The 21,692-nt window shown below is 35.2% G+C and overlaps 1 protein-coding gene across 1 annotated transcript in view; it reads left to right on the forward strand.

Moving 5' to 3' along the window:
• Positions 1–21,692, forward strand: part of MYO1F (myosin IF) — a 1,136,901-nt gene that overhangs the window by 1,077,706 nt on the left and 37,503 nt on the right. The window contains exons 25-26 of the mRNA XM_044053742.1: positions 309–410; positions 17,139–17,334. Of these exons, the coding sequence (XP_043909677.1) occupies positions 309–410; positions 17,139–17,334 (298 nt within the window). The remainder of the gene's footprint in view (positions 1–308; positions 411–17,138; positions 17,335–21,692) is intronic.

Genomic DNA, 21,692 nt, shown 5'->3' on the forward strand with positions numbered 1-21,692 from the left:
ATAATGCTGGCATGAGTTTTGCTGCTAACTCAAAACAAAGATATGTTGTCTAACAGCATTATGTGCAAGAAGAAATGTGGGATTCAAAAGCAGCAGATCAGTAAACATTCTGAAAATGGCTAACAAAGCAGCATCAGCTGTATATTTTAGTCAGCACCTATATTGCACACAGTGTCCATGAATCTAAACTGGTAGACCTGTTTCAGCAAACAGTAGATGGTAATATGATGGCAGTGGCTTTCTCACCTGTATCATCTACTGTAAAATATCCAATATTTAATTTCATTATTTATTTTTATCTTTCACAGAGCCATCTCGGAAAAGTGCCCCACAGTCCAGAGGTCAACCAGGTTACCATCAAACCAAGAAGCATGGGCCTCCAAGTAGAGGTCTCCCACCAACTCCAAGAGGTAATCAAAAAATAAAACATATAACTACTTGTATCAATGAAGAAAGATTCCTTTTCTAGTGAAATATTCAGACCTTTGAACATGCTTTGTAATAGGGTCATCTGCTAACATAAGGGTGCACATTGTTGTAGGAGGGGTTGTTAATGACAAACAGGCAATATGGCTGCATGCATTAACAAAAGTGCAGGATTGTGCATTGCCAGTCATTAAAGAACAACAGAACTATTATATTCATTTTATATTTCTTGTCTCACTTGTCCTATATTTCTTAAAGCTATTTCCTTTTAGTATATATAGTGGCAGCCTCACTACTAATGCCCCAAATATTTGTAATAATGTTAAGCACATTGCCTGTTACACACCCTGCAGATGGTCAAAAATCATCCTTCCCTAAGCATATTTTCTGCATGCATTGCCAGTCTGTCATATAATTTGGGAGAATTCACAATTGTAGGTATTGCAGTGGCACAACAACTAGCATTATTGCCTTACAGTCTAGATTTCGGAACTCACTTTTAAGCTGGGGTGCCTTCTGTGTGGTGTCTAATCATCTTTGTGGTGTCTCTTTGGGTCTCCACCAAGTATTCCAGTTTTCTCCCAGATCCCAAATATATGTCCAGGCCTTTTAAATTTCCTGTAGTTGTAAATGTGCCATGAGTATAAGTATACACATATCAGAATTGCACTGATCTACAGAAAGTTATAAAAACTTGGATAAATAACTAATCAGCTCACCTGGAATGTTTGGCTCTCAGAGAATATTTATTGACTGAACTATTCCAATTAAATTATTTTTATTATTATTATTTATATTCCAATATAAATTATTATCTGTGAAAGGAAATGGGCAATCCATCCAAAATAACTTTACAGACTGTAAGTGAATGCCTGGCAATTAGCACAGAGGATTAAGGCTATGAGCTGTAAAGGACCTTCCTGTAGTCTATAATTTGGTTCCCTCAGCCTTCATTTGTTTAGTGTATGACTTTGAGCACATCCCTTAACCAGAGAGTGCTCTAGGGCAATTGGGAAATTGGGCTTGGCTCTTGGACTTCATTCCTAGTTGTGACCTACGAGCCTAAAGATAAATAACAGATAATCGTTCATTCAAGGGATGGGAAATTCACAAGTATAATTGTCTAGCGGATTAAAATGTGATAAAATATATGAAACAGCATGTGAGAAAAGTAATGTTTTATTTATTTATTTTAAAGTAAGATCAAATAAACATATATACTTACCGTGATGCTAGATCTCTGTTGCTTCTTCTGTAATCTCAATTTATGGGTATGTCAGATATGACTGGATCCAGTGCTGGCCACATTCAGACTTTTGGAATCAAGGCTTAAGCTCCTCCTCCTTCCCATAATACCCCTCCACCCTAACAGTTCCTCAAATTGAGTTTGCCACTGTAGAGACTGATTACTCTGTACCACTTGTAAGAAGGAACTGCTGGAAATGACAGCAAAATACAGTCAAGCGCTACAAATAAGGAAGGGCTCTGGACAGATCCAGTGTAGTCACTCCAGAGCCTAAAATGGTGGCAACTTGGATTGGAGACAGAGAGGGGAGAAGGATGGGCTGAATGGAAGAAGATAACACAGACCTAGTATTATGGTAAATATATCTTTCATAGCTGATGTTGTCTTTTCCGTCATTCTCAACTTTTGGAACAAAGTCCCCAGCTACCACAAACCTCAGGGGGTTTATAGAAGGATATTCCAGAAGGTGGTGGAATCAAAGTCATAAAACTAGATTGTCATCCACCTTGTGTGCGTTGTGGACCAAGTAGCTGCAGCACAGATTTCATCAACAGGGACCCTGAAAAAAGAATGCCGTAGAGATTTCTATTGCTCTTGTTAAATGTGCTTTAGGTTTGTTAGGCAGTGAAAGTCCCTTGGGCTCAGAGAAAAATGTGATTTGATCTGACAACCACCTGAACAGTATAAGCTAGTTTAGCTTTAGAAAAGGAGATCTAAAGGTCAAATCAGGGAAGGAGAAACCAGATGGGGAATGGAGGGGATTGGTCCAACTGATCTTAAAGGAGGGAGGAGCAAGAAGGACCCCCAGATGGTTCTGAGTCCTCTTCATCCTACACATGTCTGCTTCATAAAAGCTTCTCAGTGACCACATGTATCTAAATAAAGAAGCCATCAAAGGTGGGCTGGAAGACCTATGGGGTGGTCTCCCCAATTATCAGATGGGAGATTGGAGCAATGGAGAAGCAGGCCTGGAGGAGAAACTAGGATCCAGCAATATCTGAGGCATTGGAAACCATATCTGGATCAGGTCCGTCCCAATATTAGGAAAGGTGTAGGGTCCAAAAACCTCCAAACTTTAGGAAATGGCCAGAAGAATCTGATGGCTCTGGGGATCTTTTTCTCAAGCTTTTAGATGCATCATTTTCTCTTGTCTTATCTCTGCCCCCCTTCCCCTTCCTCTATCTTATTTTTTCTGTCCTTTTCTTTAGACTTTTCTTTTTTACATTTATCAGTCTCTTAGAACGCTTCTTAGACATAGGAGAGCCAACTTGAGAAGTAGCCAGTTCTCCTGCCGTGGCAGGGAGAAGGCCCCTGGGGATAAATTTAAAGTGACAGACTGAAAAGGCCCACAGCCCTAAAGAAGAACAGATGTTGCACTCTTACTTCAAATGCAATGACCCCAATCAGTAAACAGATTGTGAGTGAGGATCTTGGGGTGGATTTTGTGCCCGCAGGCAGAACATTCTTTGAATCCCAGTGCCTTATCAGACATAATGCGACACAAGAACTGAAAGTAACAGTGCAGACGGAACTCTGCAATAAAAATAACAATAAACAGTAGAAGCAGCAAGAGAAAACCATGTCCCACTAACTACATACTACAAAATTAAAGATACAAGCTAAACAACAACCAAGAGAGCTTAATAGACAATATATTTTTAAAAGGTGAAATATAAAGTTTTAATTACACTTTGAAATTACCCCATATCTCTCAACTGTCCAGATTTTCACAAAATGTCCAGATTTTGGCCACATATTTTTGGACTGCTCCTCATAAAATTTGTGATTTTTAGGCAAATCACTGAGTATTGAAGTCACTAAATAATGACATGCATTTGAGTTTCAGACTTTATATCCTTCAGAAAATGCATGCTAGCACAAAACCTGCCATTCTATAAACTTTCTGAGATTATAAGTGCAATAATTAAATTTTGTCATAATTTTTGGGCCATCGCCCCCCCCCCCTCCCCCTGAAGGATCACATCTTCACAAAAGCCCAGAGCAATGCTTAAAAAACATGAACAAACTCAAAGAAAGCAGACTCTGGTATTTATACTTAAAACTACTTTAATTATGTGTACTTTTGAAAAAAGGCCAGTCAAACAGCTATTAGTCTTTGGTACTTAAAGTACTGTTACTGTGACTCAGCACTGTGGTATTCCAACAACTGCTTTCTTTGATTTTGAAGGATCACATCTGACTGCTACAAGCAGCAAACAAGATCTGAGGAACTGTTAGGGTGGATAGGTATTATGGGAAGGGGAGGAGCCTGAGCCTTGGATCCAAAGTCTTAAAGTTGCTGGCATCAGATCTGTTTGGATCCGACATACCCATAACTTGTGATGAATGGAAAATACATCAGTTCCCTTAATTTTAATAAAGCCCTGCCCATGTTATTATAGTCAAAAGTTCTGTAAAGCTTAAAAATAAAGATGCCTACCTTACATACCAACTACAGACAAAGTCACAGATCTGTAGAACAGATCTGGAGTATAAAAAAAGGCAACAACAGCTTTGGAGGCTTATCTACTCTTTTAAACATGATATTTGAATAATGAATACACTTATGAAAGAAGCTGAACCAGAGGAGCTAAGTAGGCTGCATCCAGGAATGGTAGAAGAGCTCAAAGATAATCAGACAGCAGTGCTTTACCATTTACCTGATGCAGAAGTGTTTCTGGAATGTTGTATGAGGGCAATGAAATGATTACATTCAAGTAAAAGAAACTTACTAACAATTGCAAACAGAATATTCTGTATTTTAGATTGGAATAAATAAAGAACTTATCACCAAAGCAACCAACTGTAAAATACTCTGAATCTTACAAATCATGAGACAGCATAGTTTCATACCAGCAAAATTGAGCTTCCAATCAGACTGTGTGGCCAAGGTTGATTTAGTTATCAGCATGATCTTCCAGACTATTCCAAACTGACTCTTAGGCAGCAGCAACAAAGTGTGAAATAAATAAGGACCACCACCACTAATCACAAACATGCTCATTAAATATTTTAAAAGTTTAGAACATTTTTATAAAGTCCTGTTTTTTTCTCCAGAACAGTACTTTCATTGAAAATATTATAATCAAATTTGACTTTAGTGAAGCCATCTTTAGTAATCTCTCCTTATCTCAGAACAGGTCATTGGTAAGTGAAAGAGAAAATGACAAAAAAAAAATAGCATTTATTTCTGGGATAGCTTAGCATTCATTTCTTTATATATAGGTCACATTCTGGAGGCTAAGACATGTGACAAGTTAATTCTTAGGTAAGGGAGATAATAACAGGTGTAAATAACATACATATGTTCTCAAGGAATTTTAAGGCAGAGTACAACATAGGTAGAATGGTACAGACCAATGGCAAATGACAGAGAGAGACACAAAAAAATAGGGATGACCATATAGGTGGACTCCAAAAGAAGTATGGCTACATGGCAGTGAATAATTTGGAAGGGATCTGGAAAGCCATATAAATGGAGTATCATTCATATAAAGATGAAAGCGATGATGAGATACTATGGCACTGGTAGATCACATCTTTACACGTATATGCTGCTTTACGAAGTAGATATAGGTATTCAGTAGTCACAGTGTAGTTTGAGAGGCAGTGCTCACTGCACTTCTCAAATCCGAAATACCACTAAACACCGTGTCTCATTCAGTTTCCAGCACAGTTCAGCTAAAATACCTCCTTCAAATTCAGCTGAACAAAACTGCATTCAGATTGAAATTAAAGAACATATCTTCTTTCCTCCTGTTAATCTCCTACTTACTATAATCTGGCCTAAGGTTCCTGTACCTTGATGTAAAGGAGTTTTTATCCAGTGACTTCTTTCCACAGACCTGGAAATTCAATTGACTATCACATTTGAGCTGTTGAGCAAGTAACCCACTCCTTCACATGGGGCTTGGTCTACATTCTGACACAGTTCAGCCAGACTGCCATTTTTTTGTAAAGCTGAACAAAATAGCATTTAAATTGAAATTCAAGTACATTTTTTGTTGAGGGACAAAGCTCCCTGCACTCCCACCCCTCACTTATTATAAATATCTCCAAGACTGCTACATGGGAAAAGAGGATTTTCCTTATAGTAATAACTTCCTTCTAAGACAATGAAGTTCAGTCACTTGTGTAAATCACAGTTTTCAAGTTTGATGAATAAATGGTCTACTCCTTTATAAGTTTGTCAGTCCTTGGTGAAAAGAATGTATATGCATCACAAAGTTTTTTATCAGTTTAGCACTCCCTCTATCACCTTGCCAGTGGAAGTGGTGGCCATCCTCTTCCGAATTTGGACAATGGATTCCAGTATCCTGCAAGCAGCTTCAAATCCCCCCAAAAAAACAATATTTGAAGAAATGCAGGCATATATAATATAATATATATTATGCCCATAAGATGTAACCTCCATTATAAGCTAAAGGTATGAAGAAACTAAGTATAAAGATTTTAAAAGGATTATTAACATTTCCAAAGAGTGGTATGTGACTGCGATGAATAATTCATCATTGCAGCAATAAATGCCTTGGTCATAGTCACAGCAATATTGTTAAGATTTTAAGCTAAAGCTCTGAGAAACATCTTTACTGTGGACTTGTGAATTATGCATTTTGTTATTTCATCAATTTTGTAAAGTAATTTTATATTTTCACCTGTTTGACATATTTACTGTTGTCACAAGGACTTTGTCCCCACCTAGACCATCTGTTTTTAGGTCTGCATGAGTCCAAACATTATATGTCAATGATTATTCAAAATGCCTGCTATGGGGGGGGGGGGGGCAGAGCCTAGATGGCCAGTTGAACACAGCACCTTTTCTGAGCTCTATAAATTAATATAATAGACAGGAATTAGACTAATACATATACTTAAATTTTATAAAATCTAGTTACTAATAGTCTAAACTTCAGCTCTCCAAACTTTGAAGTTTTTATTCCAAACAATTCCTGACAAATTATTTGAGACTAAACTTGAAGGAAAATGAACAGCTCCAAGTCTTCACAATCTGATGCTGCACTGAGGAAAGAACTACAGCTGGTGTCTTCCACTCAACAGTCACCATCACTGAAGATAGATGACTTCCAACAAAAGCTGGAGATCTATTGTTCTAAACAAACTGAAGTTTTTCTAGACCTTTTTCAACAACATCAGAATAAAATAATGGACATGGAGACAGCCATAACTGACACAGATAGAAGATTAAAGGAGGATGAACTGTGCACAGACTTTCTTCTCAAACAAAACACATGGCTAATGAATGAAATTGATGATCTTGAAAATTGGGACAGAAGGTGCAATATCCAAATTTTTGGAGTACCAGAGAAGGCAGAAGGTGAGAACATGATTTTATTTTTGAATAACTGGATTCCCAAAATTTTAGATTACAAGAAGGGCTCTTGTATGGTATAGAAAGAGCTCATAGGGCAACTGGTAAGCAAGTGCCCACATACTCCATAGCAACACTGAGATCTATTGTTGTAAAATTCCTTTCTTACCTTGATAAGTAACTAGTGTTAAAACAGTTTGGAGGAAACCCCATTAAAATTTAACCAAAACCCCATCAGATTTAACAATGACTACTCTGCAAGAATTATGGAAATGAGCAAGAAATGTTGGGTCCTTATTAAAATATTGAACATTTCAAAGTTCGAATGTCATATGGTCAACACCATATGATCAAACTTTGAAAAGTTCGAAGGTGAAAGGCAACGGCTCCGTACGTGCAGAACGGGAAAATTTTCCCTTTTCTGCACTGAAGTGCAGTCTCAGAGTTGGTATATTTAAGTAGGGGTGGAGGTGAGGGTGCAGGGAGGCTTGCCCCCCCCCCCTGGCCAGAGCATTAAGGTAAGTGTTTTTTTTTTTTACATTTTTATTATATAGTCGAAGATTCAAGTTTCGCTCATATGTTGTTGAATATATGAGGTTCCAAATTTTGAAGCTTCGAATATATAATATGGACCCAGAAATGTTGGCCACTGGTTAAACATCTGAAACAAAACAACATTAAAGCCCAAATATTGTATCAGGCAAAAATCAAAATGCACCTTTCTTCTGGTACAAGAACCTTTAACAATCTGGATGAAACTGTCTCCTTTATAACAAACAGTAATCTAACAACCATCTCAGAGGATATGGACTTTTCCCTGTGTTCTTTAAAAAGAGCATCTGAGAAAAACACATGGAATGAGGTCAAAAAGAAGAAACAAAAAACTGAGACCTCAGCTGCCACAGCAAATCCATCGCTCAAAGAATCAACTGGTAAATCAATAACCAAATCTTGTTTTTTTTTCTGTTTGTTACTGATTAATGTTTCTTAATCCATGCTTACTGCACCATTATGGCAATTAATGATTTCTAAATATCATTTATCACACAAAGCGAATGATGAACTTACAGCAATAATATTAAGGAAAAAAAAACAAAACTGAGTTGATTTCTAGATAAGGTACTGTTAGTGAATCTAATGTGTGCAGCTCCTTCTTTAAGTGAGTTGGAGGAGGCCTCCATGCTGCACACATGTATAAATCTTTATTAAAATACTAATGCAGCTTGTTTAACCAACTACATAATATAAAGTGTCACAATAACTTAATTACATTAGATAAATTAGTTTTTTTTTTCATTTAACCTTAAATGCTCAATTCAATGCTTTATTAATGCTAGAGTATCTGTTAGACTATGTAAAACCAGGAAACGGCCCCGAGCAAATGAGGTGCCATTTTTTAGCTTTATTTATTTATTTTTTATCCCATTAAGTCGATTTTTACTCAAAGAATGTTGTTTAAATTCAAGGTGAATCTTTTTCTTACCATGAAATTACCCCTAAGACATTTTTAAGCCTCGCTGTCTTTTCTTAGACTTCTGGAAGCTGTTGGTCCATTCTGCTAAGTTGCACTCTACAGGATGTGTAGGGAACGGTATTAGAGATGCACCCTTAGCTTCAAGCTTCCTAATTAAAGCTGAAAATGCTCAGATTGTTAATTTAAGTAAGTTAGATTATTTTATTTATATAAAAAGTTACTGATTTTAAGTTAATATTTAGAAATTGGGAAATAATTTAATATGGTTACTAATTTAAGTTAAATCTGACAGAAACAAGTATAAGCCTAAATCAGTCCAGACTTAGAAACATAAATATACACACAGTTTAATGTCTTTCATAGTGTTTCCTGATTATGTAATACTTGCAGACAGCAAACTGTGTAAACATTTGAGAAAATCTCTGTATAATTTTACTCTCAAGCTTTAGTGCCAAGGAAGTTCTATTAGACTGAAGACACGTACAGAGTATCTGAACCACAGAACCTGGTTAACAGCTTTTTCAGAGTTCTGCATAAGGCTAGAGGGTTTATACAGGTGTCATCTAATAACACTATTTGTCAAGAAGGAGTTGTAACTCTGCTAATTGTAGACATTAAGGCAGTTACATGCAAAAGAAAAAAAAAATCACATGCTTTCTTACTATGGGGTTAAGAACATGTGAGATGGTCCTGAATGCCACTCTCAAACATAACTTCTCAGAACTTTTGCTGACAGCTCTTAGGGTGAATAAGCACACAGTTAAATGTGGTTATGATACTGTAGATAGCTGCACTAAGATGGTGGCCTCAGGTCCAGTCTAGTTGGCAGATTGTGGCTATATAGAAACCTTTATAAATGTAAGAATTTTGAGCAAGAGAAACTTCTAAGAATAATCTGTCTTTTCAAAAGTGAATAAAAAGTATAAACAACTAGATTTAACGTAGATTAAGAATATATGAGTTGATATTTAAAATCTGTGGTGGTAAACTTAAAAAGTGCAAGCATTTTTCCATCAATACAACCTAGTTAATGATAAGATTATGTTTCTTAATGATCATATACAACTTGCATCTCTATTACAAAGTCTGTTGGAATTTCTCTATTATATGCAAAATATCTAAAGGGGCTACACTTCAAGTGAGATAGTTTAGAAAGCAAGAGCAAGTAAAGAAGACCTTGCAGAAGTAAAAGAAATAATAAATAGAGACAAGATGAATGGTTAGAATATAACACATAATACATCATTTGCATCTGCATAGAAGATGACATAGAATTTAATGTAAAGAAGTTTGTTTTAATAGGAAATGTAATAATCATCACTGACTCATAATTAACAATGCTTACAGCCATATGACGCTGCAATATTACCACTATAAGAATAGCTATATGAATTTTTTTTTTATTTTTGCAATGTTTGTGAACAGTCTATATTAAGCACATTTTAATGTAGTCACCACACTTTCCCTTTATTGATTTGGTTATTCACTAATTCTTGCTACAATAATATAAATAACAGTGTATTCAGATTTTTAATTCTATAAAAATAAATAAATACAACATTCTCTTCATCTTAACATACTGTACTTTAATGTATTTCACTGAGGTAATTGTGAAGCCCCTTAATGTTAAACTAAGAGAAATCTTTGAGACTTTTTACTATTACAGTCGGCTTTTACTTGATTAGAACAATATAGATGAACAAAAGATTAAAGGGCTGATGAATAAGTATGCTCAAGCAAATCATTTAAGCACTTTTTATATATGCACTACACTATTCCAAAGACTTTTGTACAAGTTGGTTAACCAACATGTTTTTAAATACAAAATGAGAGATTTATAGTTGAACTGATGTAAACTCTAACTAGATATAAATGTCTGAGCCAGACTATAGGCTCCTTTGATGTTCATTAACTGCTGTTCACAATACTTTCTAATATATGTGCACAAATCTTTTGGAATACATTTATCATAAAAGGGGCACCCAAATTCCTTTTTACCTGTTTATTTTTGGATAACATAATTAAAATATTAATTCTTATTGACTCAGCCTAATATTAATTCTTATTGACTCAACCTAATAGATAAAGAATTTGTACTTGTTTTAAACTCATTTGATCTCATATAGTATTTCATGTTATAGATAAGAATGTCAACATCCAGCATTGCATATGTAACTTAATATACTAATATATGTGCGTTTCTCCTTTGTCCTCACTGTATTTTAATAACTTAGTGGAAACTGTTCACTTAATTGTATGTTTACAGTACAAGTCCCTTTACTAGTACATTTTAGAGTTGATAGATATGTTCATAATGGTTTGGCAAAGCAGTCTGATTTGTTTCATCCCATCTTTCAAACTGGGATTTTTTTAATTCTATGTATGCATTGGGGAAATACACTATTTGTTTCTTTATTTTTTAAAAATATTATTTTGTTGTTGTTTTCTGCACTCAGCCCTGATTATAATATACTTCACATCATAGTCACAGTCACGATTCTTGCAAACATGTCACTTATACAAATCAAAGTTTGGAAGTCTCAAATTTTCATTGAATGCTTTGAGTTAATAAAATCAATTATTACTGACCATTAGATAAACTACTCCTATAACTCACCATGTCTTTATCTTTACCCTCACTTAATGTAAATGACAATAATAATTTAAAGAAAATCTCAAACCTTTTAAAATACCTTCAATTAAACAAACCACAAATAGTACCTATAGAAAACTCATTTTAAAAATACAGAGAAGGATATTTGGAAAACAAATACTTATACAGTACTAGCTCATGCTTTATTTAAGTCTAAAATGAGAGAAGTGATGATTCTATGAAAGAATAATATTATCTGCCCTCAAATATTATATAAGCATGAAGACTCCGAGGGACTACTAGCTATCACTATCCTAAAATTCAATCATAGAATTTGGATGCTTGCTAACCTTTATTGGCTCCCAGGATTGTGTGCTTCAACTGCCAAACAATATATTGATTTTATTGATAGTATATCAAAAGAGAATTTTATTCTAGGGGGTGATTTTAACTGCTTATTAGACAGTTCCATACAACAAGTAGTCGCCCACTTAGACTAACATCCATTGCTAAAATTCTTAGGAAATGGATAAATTCTCATAATCTGTACAATACATATAATGCTAAACAAATCACACTGTTATACACATACCGATCATAGATTTAAAACTCAAACCAGAATAAAGTCTTTATCTCAAATGATTTAAAATTAAAGCTTACATCCTTTACTAGTCTTCCTTGTACATTATCAGACCATGATTGTCTTATGTTAGACATACAAATAGACTTTACACATTTAAATACTATTACTAGAATTCCTGCCTATATCACCAAACTAAAAGACTTCAAACCATGGTTATTATCAGAATTAAACTTATTCTTAGAGAGAAATAATAACTGTGAAACAAACATTATTATGGTTTGTGATGTCCTAAAAGCATGTGTTTATGGTAAAAACTCAGTCTGGTATAAGAAAAAACTTAAGGAATGGGAATCAGAACTACATACTCTACAATCTCAATTAACCTCCTTGGGAGCTAGGTAATCACAATCAAACTCAAATAACAAAAAAGAAATAGATGCATTAAACAAGAAATATCTACATATCTTGACACATAAAACAAACTTAGAAAAAATGAAATTGAATTCTTATTCTCTTACTCCCAAACACATGCACAATTTGTCATTAAGAGAAAAATTACATTCCAAAGCAAATATCTTAAAATTATTACATGAGGGTACTAACAAGACAGTTTTGGATATTGGAGATATATTAGAAGCCATTAGATATAATTTCACCAAACATTTTAACTCTGATAATATAAACAAAAATGTTACAGCCCAAGAATTAATCACTTTAAATTTGAAGACCATCCCAGAAAAATCTTAGTACAGCTCTTGAGAAACAACTCTAAATGAAATCAAAAATAAAATCAAAAACCTTAAACCTAACAAGGCTCCCGGCAAAGATGGCATTATAGCAGAGCTTTCTAATCTTTCTCCATATTCAGTTATATCTTTACTTCAGAACACCCTGGTTGAAGAACAAACTAAAAATTTGATCCATCCCTCTTGGAGATACTCCTTGATTACCCCTATTCTTAAATCTGACAAAGATCGGCAGCTATGTAAATCATATATGCCAATTTCTTTATTAAGTAATGTCTAAAAAATATTTATGTCTATATTTATGGACAAAATAAAGGTTCCACTTTCACAATTAGTTCATAATGACCAAACTGGGTTTATTCATAAAAGGCACACTCATTAATATCAAAAGAATATTGACATTAATAGAATTCTTACACACAGAAAATGAAGAAGCCTTGTTAGTGAGTCTAGACATAGAAAAAGCATTTGATTTAGTAAACGGGGTTTTTTGTTTAAAACACTAAAAGCATTCTCGTTTCCAATATCTTTCATCTTCATGATAAAGGCTATTTATAAAGATAATTTGGCATATGTCAAATTAGGCCCCTTCACTTCAAAGTGCATCCCCATAACCAAATGCACCAAACACAGTTGCCCTTTATCCGCAATATTATTTGTCCTTGTCATAGAAATATTAGCGCCATCAATAAGAAACAATCAAGAAATCAAAGGCATTAATGTGTATAATCAATACCATTCTAAAACAGTGCTATTTGCAGATGATATTCTGCTTACCTTACCTAAGTCAAATAAAGAATTCTTAGAACTAGACGGAATAATAAATAACTTTCAAAAAATTTCAGGCCTCCACTTTAATAAGCAAAAATCATATTATTCATCATAAGTATCATTGGAGAACAAGTTCATACACTAGATTACTTGGCATAACCGTATGCAAAAACTTGGAAAAAACAAGAGAAACAAATTATAAAAACATATCTCAGGTAAATGCATACATAAGCATCTAGAACAATATGTTTCTCTCATTCAAGGGCAGACTACAATTGTTAAAAATGACTCGCCTTCCAAAAATTGTATATATTGTTCTGGCTCTAGACACCCAATCTAGGAAGATTATATTAAACTCATAAATAAAGCTTTATTAAACTTCCTATCATACCCAAACAAATATAGGACTGTGTATATACACACTATATTAGATCATGGGATGGTGCTTGTTTAAGATTCCCTGACTTGGAAACCTATATCAAAGCATCATTATTTAAAAGTACATTAAGTTGGGTTGATCCAAATTACAACTCAAATTGGAAAGATCTCCATATAGCTATAATACAGAATGAAAAGTCACAGTCATGTAAAATTCCTTCCAAACATCCCTCCAGTAAGTTCTGTTTTTTTCTTAGTCACACTGTTCAATATAATGTAACAAAACCCACAAAACTAAACTATCTAAAATAACATTATTAACAAGTTTAGAAAAATAATATACTCAAATCCAGATATCAAATCCTGGTTTCATCTAATAATCCTCTTTAAAATCATAAAAAACTTCCTGGATAAGTTTCACATTAACATCTTTAATGAATGTGAAACTAAACATTTTATTTGTTGGAAACAATGTATTAAGGATTTGAAAACTTTACAACTTCAGCAAATGATAAAAGACTATAACTTATCAGCCCAAGATCGATTATTACTACAAAGTGTACTTGCTTATTCGCAAGACTTATGCAGAATTATTCAGAACTCTTCATATTTAAAACAACCTCTCTTAATCACACTCATATCTGAAATATTACTGAATGATCAACAGTTTGACAATTTAGCATCCACATTATACAGTGTTTTCTTAAATTACAGGTCCATTTTAAGAATTAAGCCATGGGACACAATGACTAAAGGGCTACCACACGGTCTCTCCCAGACAGGAAAACTTTAAAATCTATCTACAGTAAAACGTACTTCTTGGGGTCAGTATTGGAGTGTATTTACTTGGAAGTTTTTATACAGAACATTTTTAACTCCAGACAGAATTGCTAAATTCAAAAAAATCAAATAACACCATTTGCTAGAGAAGTCTAACATTATTTAATGCAGATTGGTTCCATATTTTCTATGATTGCTCTAAACTAAGACATTTTTAGAGAAATGTGGATGGTTTTCTTTCAGTTTTATTTTCAGATAACTTCACATTAACTAAAACTTAGATTTTTCTTACTGTTGACAAAACCTTTTCTTTGAATAAATCAAATTCATACTTATTATGGACAATATTAGCAGTAGCCAGGAATTGTATTACATGGACATGGAGCTCTACCACCTCTCTGAGTGTTGGTGACTTTCTCTCCTTATTAGAAGAAACCATAAACAAGGAAGTCAGAACTAAAGAATATATCCAAGGAGTTTTACTAACAATCCATGGACAAAGGTTTCAAACCTAATTGAGACTTTCCAAACTGATTTTTAACCCTGTTTAATCATTATTTGTTTGTTTCACTGAAAGTTTTTTTCTTAAAATATTAGTAATATTCAAACATTTTAGGCCTCTTTAAATAATGTAAATAGTTGCTTTAGTTTCATTGTTGTTAAAAGTTGTTTGATCATTATGATCAATGTATTAGACAGTGTTTATTCTTTTATTTTATCTTTAATAAAATATTGGTGAAAATGCCTGCTACACACTGGTATAAGTTAATTTCCTATATGGAAATTCAATACCTTAGCTTCTTGAGATCCACTTTACTGCCTTTCATTTATATGCCCTAGTGCTAGTCTGTTGTCTTTTCTCCATGTAGGATTAAGAACAACTGCTGAGAGAGCACACTTTATAGCTTCTCATTACTGAGGGATGGTTCATCTATGGGCATCCATTTTTCCTTAAGCTCCATGTTTTTGTTTTTTAAATCAAACATGAGACTGGGAGCTGGTTCATCATTGTAGCATTCATCTTGTGTCAGATAGCTCACATGGGACTATTTAGTGGATTCTAGAATGAACTGTGCAATAATAGTGTAAGAAACTGTACACACTTGTCTACAGACAGTGCCTAGAAGTGTTACTGCTTCCCCCAACACTAAATTCCAATAACAGAATGCTTGCTACTTGAAATAGAAAGAAACTACTTCTCGACCGGGGCCACACTACATGGATGTCTGCTATAACCTTATATTATGCATGTGGTTCCAGCACTATGCAATCCTTCATTGTTAAAGCAGGGCGTAGCTACAGTATAGTGATGCAAAATACTCATTTGTATCCTTCTGTGTTGTGCCTTCTTGCATAATGAAAATCACTGTAGGTTTCTTACACTGATCTGTTCTATGCAAGCCTGTTGGTCATGTGACACTCACAAACTACATAATCACACTGCTAGTACTTCTGTACAGTTCACAGGTGTGTAACAGGCATGCAGTGATTTGTACTTTGCAACAAAGATTCGTGAAGCCCACCCAGAGACAAATGCTGATTGCCTGCAACAAAGTCTACAGCTTTGACAATTGTCATGATTTATTTCCAAAAGGTAAACAGTTGGACATGAAGGCAGTTGTTTTTAAAATGGAATAAAGTAGACATAAGGAAAGACTACTTGCTTCTGCCTTGTAACCATAATAATAATAATAATAATATTAAGATAAAGAATCACACAGATGAGGTCATAAGAGACCAAGGTACTTATGTGGATAACATTCTCTCATTCGATGATCATGCCATCCACAGTCAAGAAATTCTTCTATCCAGCCAAGTTGATTTCCAAGGGAATATTTTTGAGATTCAAAGAAGTCATCCTATTACTGTGCTCTTCCCTTATCAGATCCATCATTAACTACAGTGCCCTCTCTGGTATGTGCATATCTAAGCATATTGCTCAATTGGAAAGTCCATAAAAATTTCTAACCAAGAAAACAGGAGGGGTCTAAAATCCTTCAACTTTCCCAATAAATTAGCACAACTTTTCTTATACTCAGTAGCCTAGAGGTTGCTTAGATGTAACCTGTGTTTTCTTTTTGAAGCTATGAATGACCTTGTCGTATTTGACATCATATTTCTTCACAAAATCTGTGGCTCTAGAACCACCTGCACTAAGGACCTAAATCTACACCAACAAATAAGACTCGCTGGAGGTGTAGATTCTGAACTCAATGCATTCATAGCCTTTGGAGTAAGTTACCACCTCAAGTCAAAGTAGTACTTTGACTACCTTTAAGGATAGTTTGATGGCTGGATGGGTAGATACAAATTTACACCAAGTTTATCGTGTGCAGCCTTACTCAATTTGGGCTCAGTTTGGGAGGTGAGCACTGTTAAGTGCTTGAAAAGGGTAGAAAAACTTTTATCTGCTTAAACTTTTACATGGCTAGGCATCTTATGATCCCTTGCCTAATACGTTCCTATAATAATAATAATAATGATGAAGATGATGAAGTGAATAGATTAAACTCCTGCAAGTATGTATTCAACTATATGGCAGTAGATCATCAGAGATGAAATAGTATGGAACATAACAGCAAGTGCAAAATCCAAAGTAGTCTTTGAACAATTACAGCTTTATTTGTTTACAGATACTACACTATTTAGGTAGCATACTGCATTCTAATGAACACAAGTTTTATATTATGTATTTGCTCCAGGTCACCATCCCTCCTTTAAACTTAAGAAGTACAAATGGATATACTTTTTCAGCATTTTAACTTGCATTTTATCCTGCTAGCTTATGTTTATGTGCTTCTTTATTTTGAAGATGATTACCGGAATGGGGCAGCACAATTTTCCAGGAATACTCCTCAACAAGATCAGATGTACACTTCACCAAACAAACATGGCAAGGCACCTCCAGCCACAGCACTAGTAAAACACGGAGCCACTAACAAAGCACGGCAAGTTTCCTCGTCATGTGACATGGAATTTTTAAATGTGCCTGACCAGGGTGTTGCTGGGTAAGTTACAGTACAATTCTGTAATGTTTAATTTGCTTGATCTGTCTGCTGATGAGGCTCAACAGGATTCATATTTCCTTTAGATTCTGAAGGCACAGCAAGGTTTGCGGTTCTATACCAACATCAGTCACTTAGAGTCATATTAAATTACTAACACTATAGAAGAGTATGGTTGGATGCTGCCTTCTTAGAGTTCTGTCCATCAGATGAGATGTAAGGTCCCATTTGTCTGCTGTTTTAATAATTCAGGTACAAGTTAAACTATAAGGCATGTTTGTCACTGACTAAACTGCTTCAAAGGGAAAAATGAGAACAGTGCCCCAGAGTCTCACATTAATAAAATATGAATAATGAATTTAAAATCACTCTGAAAACACCTTGCTGCTGGCAGGACTAGCTGTATTGCTGAGAAGCCCTAATTTAACTTCACTAAATTGAAACATTATGCTATTGTGCTCAGCATAGACATGTGCTCAAATTAATAGAATCAGAGTTTACATACAATTTGTATCATTTTTGAACATTGTCAAAGGAGATGCTCACTAAGACTTACTAACCAGTCGCCATCTGCTAATATTTAACAGACAATGAAAATGTAGAAAAACATTTGTGAAGTCCAAAGCTCTTCATTTTAGTTGAGTTTATTGTCACTGAATCCCTAAGGCAGTGTCAGAGAATGGGGCAAGGGTACATCTATAGTGTAGGAAAAATAGCTATTCAAGAACATAGGCCTACATTCACAAATGGTCTTAAATGAATATTGCCCATCTTGGAGACACTGGTCCACAGATGCAGTTACTAACTTCTCTTATGACTAAGGAAGGTCAGAATACCATGGGCACTTACTATGCTGTGATCATTGTGAAGGTCCAATACTACTTGTTAGAGGGCAAGTAGGACTGTTTTTATTTAAAATAATATATACTGCATGGTTCCATAGTTACTTAACTGACTGACAATAAGCTGTCAAATGGCAACAAGACCTCTCATTCCTGTTACCTGTAAACATGGGGGTACCACAAGGTTCAAGTCTAAGTCCTCTACTTTTCAGTAGTTTTACCAACAGACTCCACTCATCTACTCCTCTAGCCCCCATCGTTCAATACTCTGATGACTCTACTCTTGTCTTCAATGCATCTTCCCTAAATCAACTTGAGACTACAACACAACAGTTCTTAACTGTCAAATCCTGGTTATCGGACTCACAACTGGTACTGAACCCAACCAAAACAAAACTGATGCTCTTTTACCCCAATAAACCACACGATCCCCCACCACTATTCCACATCTATTCCTCCAACAATACCATAATTACAGCCATATCCCAAATAAAACTGTTAGGTGTTCTAATTGATAATAATTTGAAATTCGACAAACATCTATCTCATTCCATCAAACAGACAGATATAAAACTAAGTTCACTGTACAGAATCAAACATTTCCTTACTGACACCACAAGACAGGCAATTGCCAGGGCTCATCTTCTCTCCACACCGTTATATACTTCTCTCATCTTCACTAACCTAAATTTATTTTATAAAGAAAACTGATCTAGCCAAGCTTAAATCCTACTACAATAAAATAGCTAGATTTGCAACAAACTCCCTGCATACATATCACCACTGCTCTGCCTTACAATAACTCAGCTGGCTAGAACTACCAGATTATTTAACCTACATTAAACTCGCTACTGCACACAGACTTGTACACCAACCTGATAAAATCCCTGTTCTTCAACTAATGCTTCAACCTTATACTAATGCTCAACTGCTCCGGTCTTCAAATAAATCTTTATTACAGGTCTCCAAATCCAACAATAACACTGGAGATTCTCTTTACTCTAACTTCATCTACAAAATATGGAATACTATCCCCCAGACCATCATAACTACTACTGACCCAACTCACTTTAAAAAGCTACTCAGGGACTTCCTCAGTAATAACTGGCTCTGCTCATGCACTAGTTCTGGCTAAATCCTATTTCCTTGGCATGCACCTCATGGACCTACCTTTTCTACCTTTCTGTGTCCACCATATGCATCTCAACCTACTTACCTATTACTTTATCTCCTATCCCCCTCTCTCCCACCCATCTACCTTATCGTTCACTCACTTCTTCACTCTCCCATACCATTCTTCCTATTTCCTCTGCTCTTCTAACCGCTATCCTTCCTTCTCACCTCCTTTCTTCCTTTCCAGTCCTACTTGACTATCTTATTTATCTCACTACATCCATATTTACTCTAATTACTTCTTACATTTGTGAAATTAGGCCACTCATTTATCTGATGTCCATTTCAATTCCCCTTCTCGGTATAACATTTTGATTGTGTATTATCTGACTTTATTTAACTACTTGTATAATTTATGTCATATTCTAGTCAATGTAAATCCATGTAATCTTCTGCGATGTTTGTAACTTGTAAATCCCATGTATTTGTTAAATGCCTCTTGAGCTTTTCTCCCCAGGCCTCCGCTGAAAATGGGCTTTTGCCAAGTTGGACTTTCCTGGTTAACAAACGTTAAGATAAAAATAAAAATAAATGTGTTCAAGACATGGATGCCAGGAAATTCACCTCGAAAACAAAGTTCGAGAAATAAATCTTGGCATCAATGTCAAGAACATATAATTGAAGGTTATTATTGGGGACCCAATCGTAATTCTTTATAGTGCATGGATGTTTATCTGCTCCACTCGTTACGTTGAAAAAAGAAAAAAAATGCTAAGTGTTTTGCCGGCTTTCACAGCAGTAAAATTCTTATCAAACTCTGTCAGAAAAGCCATGTAACACAGACACTTGCATTTATGCTTACCTTGCCATTCCTCTACACTGTCCAGATTTTCAAAGAATGTCCAGATTTTTGCCTCATTTGTCTGGTCTGTTTCTTATAAAGAGCTCCCTACTGAAATGTCAGCATTCAAATTGCTGAGTGCCAAAAAGCTCAAAAAAAAAAAAAAGCAGAACAGCAAATCTCAAAAATTACTCTTCTCCTTAAAACTTCTTTTTGCTGGGGGGGGCCTCCACTGCACCCTCCCCAAACTTATGTATACCAACTATGAGAATGCCATACTTCGGAAAAAAGGAAATATTCTGAGAAATGGGATTTCAGCTTAGTGTAAGTCCTTTCTTTCAGACATCCAGTCTCCAGATTTTTGGGACTCTTCCAGGTCTTAGCATTTCAAATGGTTACCCTCATAAAGTCCGTGATTCTCAGACAAATCACAGAGGACTGAAGCCTCTGAATCATGACCTACACTTGAGTTTCAGAGTTTGCATCCTTATCAGTACAGACTGCAGGCAGAACCAAATCTTTTATTCTGCCTCTGTCATTTGCTGGTCAGTACTAGCAGATTTGGTTATATGTGCAAGATCTGACATTAATAACTTAAGCAGGGGGTGCTTACAAAATTTTAAGGTTGGTCTTGCACCATTGTAGTGCTTAACTAATTTATGTTTTTCCAAATATTGGAGCCTAATGACCACACTCCTTGCACTACAGTTTGGTTATAATTATTATCATTTCTACTTCCTTTTCTCTCTTCTGCAACACAAACACTCATCTAGTGTCCTGTTTTATTATACAGCATGCCGCTACTACTACTGATTTAGTGTCCTGTTTTATTATACAGCATGCCGCTATTAATACTGATTTAGTGTCCTGTTTTATTATACAGCATGCCGCTACTACTACTGATTTAGTGTCCTGTTTTATTATACAGCATGCCGCTACTACTACTGATTTAGTGTTCTCTTTTTTATTATACAGCATGCCGCTACTACTACTGATTTAGTGTCCTGTTTTATTATACAGCATGCCGCTACTACTACTGATTTAGTGTCCTGTTTTATTATACAGCATGCCGCTACTACTACTGATTTAGTGTCCTGTTTTATTATACAGCATGCCGCTATTACTACTGATTTAGTGTCCTGTTTTATTATACAGCATGCCGCTACTACTACTGATTTAGTGTCCTGTTTTATTATACAGCATGCCGCTACTACTACTGATTTAGTGTCCTGTTTTATTATACAGCATGCCGCTACTACTACTGATTTAGTGTCCTGTTTTATTATACAGCATGCCGCTACTACTACTGATTTAGTGTCCTGTTTTATTATACAGCATGCCGCTATTACTACTGATTTAGTGTCCTGTTTTATTATACAGCATGCCGCTACTACTACTGATTTAGTGTCCTGTTTTATTATACAGCATGCCGCTACTACTACTGATTTAGTGTCCTGTTTTATTATACAGCATGCCGCTACTACTACTGATTTAGTGTCCTGTTTTATTATACAGCATGCCGCTATTACTACTGATTTAGTGTCCTGTTTTATTATACAGCATGC

Source organism: Protopterus annectens, chromosome 13.part0, assembly GCF_019279795.1.
Source record: "Protopterus annectens isolate FY-2018-M chromosome 13.part0, PAN1.0, whole genome shotgun sequence".
Classification (NCBI taxonomy): Eukaryota; Metazoa; Chordata; order Ceratodontiformes; family Protopteridae; genus Protopterus; species Protopterus annectens.